This window comes from Procambarus clarkii, chromosome 50 (genome assembly GCF_040958095.1).
Source record: "Procambarus clarkii isolate CNS0578487 chromosome 50, FALCON_Pclarkii_2.0, whole genome shotgun sequence".
NCBI classification, from domain to species: domain Eukaryota; kingdom Metazoa; phylum Arthropoda; class Malacostraca; order Decapoda; family Cambaridae; genus Procambarus; species Procambarus clarkii.
Window position 1 is genome coordinate 7,195,128 of NC_091199.1, and position 12,959 is coordinate 7,208,086.

The 12,959-nt window shown below is 44.6% G+C and overlaps 1 protein-coding gene across 5 annotated transcripts in view; it reads left to right on the forward strand.

Moving 5' to 3' along the window:
• Nucleotides 1–12,959, forward strand: part of LOC123772646 (uncharacterized) — a 46,922-nt gene that overhangs the window by 15,476 nt on the left and 18,487 nt on the right. For 3 of the 5 annotated variants that reach the window (XR_011222509.1, XM_069303419.1, XM_045765901.2), the window contains exons 4-13: nt 3,592–3,715; nt 4,540–4,701; nt 5,236–5,283; nt 6,629–6,777; nt 7,279–7,507; nt 8,614–8,706; nt 10,026–10,169; nt 10,700–10,778; nt 10,992–11,122; nt 12,376–12,582. Coding sequence is in view for 4 of the 5 variants with exons in the window: in XM_069303419.1 (XP_069159520.1) it covers nt 3,592–3,715; nt 4,540–4,701; nt 5,236–5,283; nt 6,629–6,777; nt 7,279–7,507; nt 8,614–8,706; nt 10,026–10,169; nt 10,700–10,778; nt 10,992–11,122; nt 12,376–12,582 (1,366 nt within the window). In the remaining variant the exon portion in view is untranslated. Of the gene's footprint in view, nt 1–3,591; nt 3,716–4,539; nt 4,702–5,235; nt 5,315–6,628; nt 6,778–7,278; nt 7,508–8,613; nt 8,707–10,025; nt 10,170–10,699; nt 10,779–10,991; nt 11,123–12,375; nt 12,583–12,959 lie in introns of those variants that run through there. The other 2 variants (XM_069303420.1, XM_069303421.1) reach the window with 2 other exon arrangements.

Below are 12,959 nucleotides of genomic sequence, written 5' to 3' on the forward strand. Positions count from 1 at the left end.
TGTCCCCTTTCCTTCCTTGTGATAAGAAGCACCAGCACCAGACGCAGGAATATCACCCGTCAGCCGTACCCAGCACTGGTGAGGCCCACCAGGACCACGGTGCGCTCTCTTCTGCTCCCAGCAATAAAAATACACAAACTCTAAACTCAAGATAAAATCTAAATTACAGTGACATGGCTGATTACTTGGTGTCGGGGACCTTTCCTGTACTAAGACTCAAGTGTCTCACACCAGACAAACGTGGGACAAAGAAGAATAATCAAAAGGATATAGTAAAGGTTCTGAAAAAGTCGGAGCAGGTCAGAACCTGGAACAATGGACATAAGCAAGAGGAATATAGGTATATTTTTCTCCTATTTATTGGGAATATAGGGATGCTTCAGGAGGGATATATTGAAGTACAAGTGTGGAAATAGTTGTGGATGAGTTCAATCGGCTGCCAGATCTAGATCTAGATCTTGAGGTGCTTCCGGGGATTAGCGTCCCCGCGGCCCGGTCGTCGACCAGGCCTCCTGGTTGCTGGACTGATCAACCAGGATGTTGGACGCGGCTGCTCGCAGCCTGACGTATGAGTCACAGCCTGGTTGATCAGGTATCCTTTGGAGGCTGATCTAAATAATGCCAGCTGGCATTATTTACATGGTTCACATGTTCTCAAAGAAAGATTATAAAGGCATATTGGTGAGAGATGGTGGATGTAAAGAGGACCCGCCTAGCACAGCCACCGGACCTGCTGCAGTGCGCCTTAACAATTATGTTCTTACACTTACTGCTTCTACTGCTATAGCACTAACACTACAGTTAACACTAACATCACCAACATCTTCCTCCTACCCTACACTGCCCCATATAACCGAACACCCATAACCACTGATTTACCCGGACCGTCAAGTATTGATCACCTGGATAACCCGACCTACATTCACTATTGTAGGTCAAGTATAGCAAATCACGGCCACTGCTTGGAATGGTAAGGGGGGGAGGGAATGGTAGGGGGGGGGAGGGGGAGGGAATGGTAGGGAGAAGAGGGAGGGAATGGTAGGGAGAAGAGGGAGGGAATGGTAGGGGAAGAGGGAGGGAATGGTAGGGAAAGATTGTTAGTGAGGAATGTTGGGGGGAGAATAACGGAAAGAATTAAGAAAAGAGAGAGAGGGAGGGGGAGGGGGAGGGGGAGGGGGAGGGGGAGGGGAAGAATGATGAGTAGGGGGATGTAAGGAGTGGTGGGGAGAAAGGTAGGAAAGAAATGTCAGGGAAGATTGTTAGAGACAAATAAAAAAAAGTTTCCCTAGAGTCGTGTGAATAATTATAACTGCGTAGTGTCTTAGGGGCGACCTTTCCCAGGTGCTCCTGATTGCCAGTATAATTAGTTTATCTTGTAAAGAATTATGTTTCAGTATTATTATAGATTAATAATATATCAGTTTTACTCATGATAATTTTAGTAATGTATCATATATTTATTGACTGTTATAGTGTATGATTAGTGGAGAGATGAATTGTGAATAGTTAGTTGTGAACTGTAAGCGGTTAGATTGTATTAGATTTCTCCAGTCTTCTGATTTGTTAATACTGGTCGAATACATTGTAATTAGCTAGTCTGTCAGTAATTAACCAGTTAAGGTTAATGATAAGAAATATGCAGCGTCTGTCACCAAATTCACCCTTTGACTTCATTAATAGACATTAATGACGATTGGTTGAAGACATTAGCGGGTGTAAGAGATTGGGTGTGAATCTAGTACGATATTGGGTATTCTCTCTCTCTCGTTGAACATGATTGTAAATAAAACAGTTTATTGGAACACTTGTACATGAAGAGTGAAGTTGAGAATGTGTTCCCAGAAGGTTGAACAGTTGTGGGAGTGAAGAATTTGGTGCTTCAGTGTGGCAATGTCTCTCTTTAAAATAGATAATTGTTAATAGTTTCTTGTGTGCTATCTCGGGTCGTCTTGAGTTTAAAACGTCGGTGGAAGACCACAGACAAGACAGAAAATGTTGATAGACGAGGGAATTATTGACTACCTTTAGAGTACAGCGTGAGAGATGACGTTTAGTCATGAAGATCACTGCGAGAATTCTGGATATGTGTTGTCTGTTAGATGGTTAAGTGTGACTTCCAGCTGCTGGGCGCCTCGTCCATGACTGCATGAAGGACACAGTCTAGGGTCACCCTAGTTATGACTGACCCGTTAACTCTTATATTTACCACACACTTCTGCTTCTTGTAGCTGTGTACAATGATGCATTAAGTTAATATTAGTGTTGAGGTTAAGTCTGTTGGTGATGAACCGCTCATGAAGCCTTTTAGAGTTCAGAATACAGAGTGTTGAATGTATTGTAGCTTCCAGTGATATGTGAAGTTGTTAGCAGCAAAGGTTACAGTTACACTCTACAAATATCATCTATGTACAGGGTAAATAAAATAGGTTCTAGAGTGCACCGGTCTATGTCCTCTACTCTCAATCTACTCTTCATTTATTTATTTATATTATTGTGATTTATTATTTGGTCGAATACACTAACATTGAAACAACATGGTTTCAGGATTTCATTATTGTAGTTTTCATCTTCCTGGAACTATACTGGTTATGTATACTGATTTTGGCCGGAGCGCTTTGTGTAATAGTGGCTTCATTAGTACGTGTAACTCCTGTCCTTACAATAGTACGTTACTCTTATGTTCTTTCTACACACGTTCTTTTCAATAAACACTGATTGATGTATTGGTAGGCTCTTCGTTATGTCACAGGAGAGTGAGAGAGTGAGAGAGTGAGAGAGTGAGAGAGTGAGTGAGTGAGAGAGTGAGAGAGTGAGAGAGTGAGAGAGTGAGTGAGTGAGTGAGTGAGTGAGTGAGTGAGTGAGTGAGTGAGTGAGTGAGTGAGTGAGAGAGAGAGAGAGTGAGAGAGGTGAACAAAGTGTGACGCAGTGTTTTTCACTGGTCAATAGGAACTATTTACACTGTCGCCGAGGATACAATGTTTGGGTTGCTACAACACTTCCCAAAGTTTTCACCATTCTCCCTCCCCAACATTCCATTATTATATCCTTATTACCACCACCACCCTTCACCAACACCAATCATCATCACAATCACCACCATACATCACCATCACCACCACTGACCAATGCTATCACCACCACTATCAACTTTTCACTATTATCCCCACCCTTACAAACATCACCTGCTCCAATTATCACCACCACAACCATCTCCATCAACCACCATCAACCACAACTATCACCACAGTTCTCACAGAGAATATAAATAATCAAAGATAACATGATGTATTAATGAGAAACATCACTGATTTCCTTGTGCATTTGAAGAAAAGCGAAGGAGGTAGAATTCCAAGAATACAAGCCAGAGTGCAGGGGGAGGGGGGCCTTGTGTGAAACCCTGGTTTGGCTTCAATGGAAACCACAGGATCCCTAGAGGATTCAGTTGAATCCCAGGTTGCAATACTTTTACCATGTGGTGGTGTAGTGGTCTAAGGCGTTGCTTGGGGGGTACCCGAGGCATAGGTTCATATCCTCCTGATGGCTCCTACTGATTTTCTCAATATATATACTCTTCTCTGACAACTTCCCCAGGACAAAGCGGTTCACGAATCTGTCAGCCGACGTGAAAGGTTGGCTGTCCAACAAGTCCTTCAAGAACGCCACGGCGACGAAACTGCTCAGTGATATACCTACGGACGGCTGGAGAGAGCTCAATGTAGGACATTGTGGGTTTGTGTGTGACCGAGTGCAAGTGTACTGCTGTTTGAGTGGTGTCAGGGCATGGGTGTGGGTGTTTGTGTGGTGTCAGGGCATGGGTGTGGGTGTTTGTGTGGTGTCAGGGCATGGGTGTGGGTGTTTATGTGGTGTCAGGGCATGGGTATGGGTGTTTGTGTGGTGTCAGGGCATGGGTATGGGTGTTTGTGTGGTGTCAGGGCATGGGTATGGGTGTTTGTGTGGTGTCAGGGCATGGGTGTGGGTGTTTATGTGGTGTCAGGGCATGGGTATGGGTGTTTGTGTGGTGTCAGGGCATGGGTGTGGGTGTTTATGTGGTGTCAGGGCATGGGTATGGGTGTTTGTGTGGTGTCAGGGCATGGGTGTGGGTGTTTGTGTAGCGTCAGGGCATGGGTGTGGGTGTTTGTGTGGTGTCAGGGCATAGGTGTGGGTGTTTGTGTGGTGTCAGGGCATGGGTATGGGTGTTTATGTGGTGTCAGGGCATGGGTATGGGTGTTTGTGTGGTGTCAGGGCATGGGTATGGGTGTTTATGTAGTATCAGGGGTGTGTGCATATAGGTGTTTGTCTGGTGTCAGGGTGTGGGTATGAGTGTTTGTGCTGTCAGGGTGTGGTGCTTGGGTGTAGATATGGGTGTTTGGGTATTGTCATAGTGTTCTGGACAATGTTTAGGACTATACTAGTCTTGCTACTTAGTCAGTAAGCTGACCAACCAGCAAGTGGTCTTAATAACCCTCTATAGGTTGATAGGCTTGAAGCCCAACACCAAAGCGACCATAAACACAAGCCTGGTCACATCTCTCCTCCCAGCCCGCGATGCTCATGTCCGCCAGCAAGTCTGAGGTCTCCAACTTGATATCGTCGGGGACAGGGAAGGTCCCCCAGAGGTTCCTGGACGAGCTCAACCGACTGACACTCCTCAACTTGACGGACGAGGAAGTTATCAACACAGTGCAAAGTTCCGTAAGCCAGGTAAATATTATACCCAAAACTTTTTAGCTCTGCATGCTTACAGTATTATATATTATGCATGATATATAATGTATGATTTTAGACTGGGAGGGTCAATCTCAGTACCTGTTGTCACAAATATATTTGCAGAAAAAATAGGGAGTCCAGCAATAAATAGCTAAATACAAGTTGACCAGACCACACACTAGAATGTGAAGGGACGACGACGTTTCGGTCCGTCCTGGACCATTCTCAAGTCCATTGTGAGTCGATCAAGTCGACTGGACCATTCACAATCGACTTGAGAATGGTCCAGGACGGACCGAAACGTCGTCGTCCCTTCACCTTCTAGTGTGTGGTCTGGTCAACATCTTTAGCCACGTTATTGTGACTCATCGCCTGCAGCTAAATACAAATTATCTATGAACCGAAACTCTCCAATATTGACAGAACAGTATTTTTAGTTTTCTATTTGCATTTTACTTTACCCAATATTGACAGCTTAACAGCCAGCTGATGTCTAATGTTATTTACGGTGTTGCGTCATGTTAACAGTGTAGCACGCTGATATCAACGGCTGGAGCAGCCCCTGCTGGCTGTCAGGTAGTGGACGTTTTAATTATCCGCATGTGCTGTAAGTCCTAAACTTGTTCCCACATCGTTGTTGTAAAGTTTACAAGAGTTGGTAGAAGTGTTGCATGTTTTAACACTCTTCCTTATGGTTGTAGATCATTTCGTCTAGTTGGTCAAGGTAGAGAGACGTGCATGTGGTAATACTGTCTCATCCTTCCCAGGTCTTCTCGTGATCAAACACAACTTGAAGAAAATCAAATATTTTCAATGTGTAACAATGTTTGCAAAATCATGAAAATATGGCACACGTTTAGTTTTAGTTTAGTGTTTATTCTTAGTTTCCCGTTTACCTGCGCATTTTCATGGCTTACTCGAAACCATGAACGATGAACGTGAATATTCGAGTTACCGTATTACATTTATAAGACAGAGTAGGGTGGGGGAGAGAAGAGGGGAGGAGAGAACGATGTTCGGAAAGAGGGGAAGATTAGAAGGTAAGAAACAGAGGTGAGAGAAAGGGAGGGAGAATAGGAGAGAGCTGAGAGGGGGGATGGGGGGAGGGGACGAGCGAGACCCCGGGCACCACCGGGTACCCCCATATAGTAGGGTCATAAACCCCATAGAATCGCCTGTACCCGCCGATGCCGAAAGTGCCAAGACATTACTTCGGTGTAAAATCCAGATAGAAAAAATCCACAGGAATAATAATGGAGCTTTAACAAGCTGCCGGCTTCCTGTCTCCGTCGAGGCCGTTATAAAGATGGTGGCCTTCAGGTTAATTCAGCTAATTACTTGAAAATATGTATATGAACGATTATGTTTTATAGAGAGCGGGTTAATTGCTGTAAGATGTTCACGACAATAACGTGTTCGTTTGTGTGGCTATATGACAATAGACCTCAATAAATTAGTGTGCGTGACACATGCACGCTGGTGGCTGAGTGGACAGCACGCTATACACGTAATCCTGTGCACCAGGGTTCCATTCCAGGCGCCGGCGAGAAACAAAATGGGCAGAGTTTATTTCACCCTGATGCCCCTGTCACCTAGCAGTAAATAGGTACCTGGGAGTTGGACAGCTGTTATGGGCTGCTTTTTGTCTGTGTGTGTGTGGGGGGGGGGGAGGGGGATAGTTAGTAGTTAGTAACAGTTGATTGAGAGGCGGGCCGAAAGAGCAGAACTCAACCCTCGCAAGCACAACTAGGTGAATACATACTTTAGCATATTTGGCATTTATCTGTATCTTAAGATATCTGCAAGTGTGCATGAACCATGTGCATGATACATTAAATTGCTAAAACGTTTTCATGATATAGTGTGACAAACGAGCATGAGAGAGAGCTAGTTCGTTGTTTAACAATTAGCGCTTTCACAGCTGACACTGAGCGAGGTGGTGACCCTGGTGTCAAGGCTGGGTGACCCCGCCAAGTGGTCTCCTCAGAACGTGACTGACCTCGGCCCAGTCATCTTCCAGCTGCCCGTCTGCCTCGACAAGGTCCAGAACGACTCCACAGCCCAGGCGGTGTAAGTATGGCTGGCATTTGGAACATGTAGATACTCTTGAAATTAAGTAAATCGACTATATGAATATTCTGGAATACAATACAGTTGGGTCCAGCTTCACCCCTGTAGGCCTACCCACTTGGGCTGGACGATAGAGCGACGGTCTCGCTTCATGCAGGTCGGCGTTCAATCCCCGACCGTCCAAGTTGTTGGGCACCATTCTTTTTCCCCGTCCCCTCACAAATCCTTATCCTGATCCCTTCCAAGTGGTATATAGTTGCCATGGCTTGGTGCTTTCTCCTGATAGCTAGCTCTCCCTTCACTGTAGGCCTACCTATATGATAACACGTTATTAGATAACATTTATACCCAATGAAAGTAATAATACTAGATAAGATTTTAGAGTCAGCTTTGTTTTGAGGTGATGACGTAGGATAACGGCTTTTAGAACATCACTGATCCGCTTTTAATATAATGATACAACTAGAGAAAGAGTGTGTCTCAAGAGTGACTGTTCAACAGGATGGATGTCCTGAAGACGTGCCTGGGCCAGACTCCAGACTCTAACTGCCCTTCAGTAGCCCAGTTGTGGACCATGATGCAGATGATGGTCCTTCGGCTCACAGGCCCTCCGGCCACCTGGAGTCAGGGCAGTGTCACGGCCATGGGCGGCGTCAACATGATACCCGATTATGCTGTCGTCTACCTTAATAATTCCTTTATTACAGCTGCTAAGATGGACATTGTCAAGGTGAGGCTGGGCCTGTTGCGTTGGGGAGGGGGGGAAGGGGAGGGAGGGAAGGGGGGGAGTATAAATTGTCATCCACACTTCCCTGGATTATAATTTCCTTATTAAGATTTAGATTTAGATTTTTATTTTTTATTTAGGTAAAGGTACATACATTTAAGATGAGTTACAAACATAATGTTGGATTTAGAGATAGAGCTAGTACGTACAATACCTAAAGCCGCTAATATTCATAGCGTTTCGGGCAAGGTGTGGGGGGAAAAATACACTTAGACGGGGGGGGGGGGGGGAGGAACGGGGATGGTGTGCGTGTTGGGGGAGGAGGAAGGGGGGCTGTGGATACTGTATATATATCGTAAAACATTACTGATGCCAAAAAAATATTCTTCTCATCATAGTTAGCCCCATAGTAAGCCAAAGTAGATAATCGCTCGCTGATCCAATCCCAGCTGCATTGAGAGCTGTACTCGCCTAAGTGTGCTTGCAGGGGTTGAGCTCTGGCTCTTTGGTCCCGCCTCTCAACATGTGTTGATTTTGGGATGCCGCTCGGGAATATATGTTCTCATTTATTAGGATTATAATCTATTTTCTTTTAATTTGTTGTTGGTGGAATGATGCCGGGTTGACCCGATCTACTATGGTATAAAAGGTCTTGAATGACACATCCTTAGGATTTCTAAAAGCTGTTCTGTTGTTGGCCGACATTTCATATGATATCTGATTGATGTGGAGAGTTTAAAAGACTGGTTCGGTGTGAGAGCAACCCCCCCCCCCCCCAAGCATTATATTTCTGTTCAACTCCAGAATGGTTTCCTCCCCCAATTTGTACTTTTATGTCTGGCCTCCAGCTCCCAGAGCCAGGCTTTATGACTTTGCACTTACTTGAGTTCAAATCTAGCAGTCACCTTATGGACCTGCTTATTTGCCTACTTAACTACCTATCATAATAATAATAATTTATTTGCAAGCAGGTACAATGGGTTGGTGAGATTACATAGTATAGGTCTTTTTACATTCATGCAAAGCCACTAACACACACAGCATTTCAGACAGGTACCCGTCCACTTACCTGTCTGCCTTCTTACCTACCTACTGGCTCTGTTTTACAGGTGCCTATTCCAGCCACAAAGCAACAAACATGCGAGAACTGGAAGGCAGCACTCTGCCGGGCCGAGCAGTGTACCAGCATGACAGGTGCAGCTGTAAGTATAGTTGGCAGACACCTTCATAGAGTGAGAAGGTTGGCCTTCATAGAGTGAGAAGGTTGGCCTTCATGAGTGAGAAGGTTGGCCTTCATGAGTGAGAAGGTTGGCCTTCATGAGTGAGAAGGTTGGCCTTCATGAGTGAGAAGGTTGGCCTTCATAGCGTGAGAAGGTTGGCCTTCATAGAGTGAGAAGGTTGGCCTTCATAGAGTGAGAAGGTTGGCCTTCATAGAGTGAGAAGGTTGGCCTTCATAGCGTGAGAAGGTTGGCCTTCATAAAGTGAGAAGGTTGGCCTTCATAGAGTGAGAAGGTTGGCCTTCATAGAGTGAGAAGGTTGGCCTTCATAGAGTGAGAAGGTTGGCCTTCATAGAGTGAGAAGGTTGGCCTTCATAGAGTGAGAAGGTTGGCCTTCATAGAGTGAGAAGGTTGGCCTTCATAGAGTGAGAAGGTTGGCCTTCATAGAGTGAGAAGGTTGGCCTTCATAGAGTGAGAAGGTTGGCCTTCATAGAGTGAGAAGGTTGGCCTTCATAGAGTGAGAAGGTTGGCCTTCATAGAGTGAGAAGGTTGGCCTTCATAGAGTGAGAAGGTTGGCTTTCATAGAGTGAGAAGGTTGGCCTTCATAGAGTGAGAAGGTTGGCCTTCATAGAGTGAGAAGGTTGGCCTTCATAGAGTGAGAAGGTTGGCCTTCATAGAGTGAGAAGGTTGGCCTTCATAGAGTGAGAAGGTTGGCCTTCATAGAGTGAGAAGGTTGGCCTTCATAGAGTGAGAAGGTTGGCCTTCATAAAGTGAGAAGGTTGGCCTTCATAGAGTGAGAAGGTTGGCCTTCATAGAGTGAGAAGGTTGGCCTTCATAGAGTGAGAAGGTTGGCCTTCATAGAGTGAGAAGGTTGGCCTTCATAGAGTGAGAAGGTTGGCCTTCATAGAGTGAGAAGGTTGGCCTTCATAGAGTGAGAAGGTTGGCCTTCATAGGGTGAGAAGGTTGGCCTTCATAAAGTGAAAAGGTTGGCCTTCATAGGGTGAGAAGGTTGGCCTTCATAGAGTGAGAAGGTTGGCCTTCATAGGGTGAGAAGGTTGACCTTCATAGGGTGAGAAGGTTGGCCTTCATGAGTGAGAGGAAGGAACACGTATATGGGTACTGGCACTTGGGCGTATTTGGCCTTTGTCTGGCTAAAGACAGTAAACATCTTCATAGTGGGTTTTTTCCTATATTGATCCCTTGTGATGACCGTGCAATAAACAATTTACTATAATCATGTGTCACAACCACACACTACAACCACACACTGTAACCCATGCATGATACCTACTTTTTTCTAATAGGACAGGACATGGTACAACAGCCTGGGCACTCTGCAGGTGTGTATGGGACCCTCAGACCTGTCACCAGCTGGGCTAGCTGATGCCACTCTCAAATTCATAACATACAACATCTCCAATATTAGGGGCAAGGATATCAACCAACAGGTAAGTGCCCTTACAGAGTTGCAGGGAAGGTGTGTAGAGGACAGGGGAAATGAGACACCATGATATGGGACACCAGTGGACACCATGAGTCACCAAGGATCATAAAACATTACCATCGGACATAATGGATATAAGGGCAACACAGTTAGATAGCAGTATATATCAGCTTGGGGCTATCAAATGATGCAAAGGGTAATGAAAGCACACATTTAAACATCAGGGGATACAGGAAGACACCAGAAAAAAATATTGGAATACCAGGGGCCATTAGGGGCACAATATGTTAGGAGATACAAAGAGGCACCAGAACAATCAGAGGATGTGGAAGTTTTCAAAAGAATATCACAGGACACCAAATGATTTGGTCCAAATGACAAGATTATATAATAGTGTGTATACCATGGAAGACATCAAGAGATGCAGGGGGACACGTCAAGGATCAAATGAAGGTAACAGAAGGAAGTATATCTATCAATCATGCCCCTCCCTTCCCTCACCACAAATCTAAGCGGTCTCATTCCTCTTCCTAGGATGCCAGCATCATCCTGCAGGACGTGCTGATGAACAAGACCGTCGACAACATCACCAAGCCCGATGTTGATGCCCTGGGTGAGTGTCACCAACTGTGTGGTTCTCCACCACCTCTCATATCACTCCAATTACTGTATACCAAATATAGTGTACTCAGTAGTCAGGATTGGCACTTGTCGGAGTGGATGAGGAATTAGAAATCAATGTCTTTTATTAGGATTTGTTTGTTAATTAATGGTGTTGGGACGAGGTAGCTCGCCAGCCTTCTGACCTAGAGTTGTGTATGTACAGGAGGACCATTGATGATGAGGGCTCCTGCCTGCTACCTGAAGGCCGCCGCCAAGCGTGGGCTGCTCCCCACTGTCCTACCATCTATGGACACCAGTGTTATGAAAGTCCAGGGCCCAGAGTTCTCAGCCAAGGTGGGGTACAATCATTAATTATTCTAAACATTAATAACCATTCTCTTGGGAATTTAACTGAAACCATTTCCAATCGAATTCCGTAATGCCAGTATATCTGATGATGAATCCCATAATTTTCTACTACAGTATATTAATTTATAAACAATTATCATTTCCAACCACTTGCACAGTTTGATTCAGTTAAATATTTTCAACAAATGCAACTATTTGAGAAGAACAAAGTCTTTTGCTGCACCTGTGCCTTGCTGTGTCTATGTTGTGCTGTCTATATGCCATGCTGTACTTGCCTAGTTGTTCTCACCTAGTTGTGCTTGTGGGGGATGAGCTCTGGCTCTTTGGTTCTGCCTCTCAACTGTCAATCAACTGGTGTACAGATTCCTGAGCCAACTGGGCTCTATCATATCTATATTTAAACTGTGTATGGAGTCACCCTCCACCACATTACTGCTTAATGCATTCCATCTGTTAACTATTCATACACTGAAAAAGTTCTTTCTAGTGTCCCTGTGGCTCATTTGGGTACAGTAATCAGTTTCCACCTGTGTCCCCTTGTTCACGTACCACCCGTACTAAACAGTTTATCTTTATCTACCCTGTCAACTTCTCTGAGAATTTTGTAGGTAGTGATCATGTCTCCTCGAGATCTCCTGTCTTCCAGTGATGTGAGGTGCATTTCACGCAGCCTTTCCTCATAACCAGTGCCTCTTAGTTCTGGGACTAGCCTAGTGGCACACCTCTAAACTAGCCTAGTGGCACACCTCTAAACTTTTTCCAGCTTTGTCTTGTGCTTGACAAGGTACAGGCTCCATGCTTGGGCCGCATACTCCAGGATTGGTCTTACATATGTGGTATACAAGGTTCTGAAGAGTTCCTTACACAGATTCCTGAAGGCAGTCCTCATGATAGCCAGCCTTGCATATGCCACTCATGTTATTATTTTGACATGTGTTTCAGGAGACAGGTTTGGTGTGATATCAACTCCTAGATCTTTCTCTGTTCGTTTCATGAAGGACTTCATATCCCATTCGGTATCCTGTGTCTGGCCTCCTGTTTCCACTGCCTAGTTTCATTACCTTACATTTAATTGGGTTGAACTTTAGTAGTCATTTGTTGAACCATTCATTCAGTTTGTCTAGGTCATCTTGTAACCTCATACTATCTTCCTTCCTCTGTGTCTACGCCATGCTGTCTATGCCGTGCTGTATCAATACCATGCTTACCAAATGGAACGTTCCATCCTCAACTTCCAGATAAATGCACTGCTGAAGGCCAACATGGCAACGGCTCTTGTTGGTGGGGTGTTCACACTGAGTAAGTTTATTGAGTCCCTGAAGCCTCGTATTGATCCCATCTACCTCAAGACTCTCAACAATACAGTGTGGAAGCAGGTTGTCGACAAGGCCCAGATGACACGTCAGCCATTGTCAACTTTACAAATCGACACCATTATGTCACAGGTGATTTTTTGTGAATACTGGTATATGTTTTGAAATATAGAGTAACGCTTGAAGCAGGAGCGCAATTCCTATCTGATATCTGCCAACCATGTTACAAACAGGTATAAATGTTTGTACACCAAGATCTATTACTTCAGACACATGTGTACTTTCCTAATTGTGCTTGCAAGTGATTTGAGTTTCAGTTCTTTGGTCCTGCCTATGGATCATCAATAAACTGTTTTTGCACAGGTTCTAGAACTTATTGTGCACTACCATATTTACATTAGAAACTATGCATGAAGTCTTCCTCCCCCTCATCACTTAGTTATAATAATAATAATATTTATTCAGGTAAATGTACAGGTACATGCATACAAAATGAGTTAAAACAGACT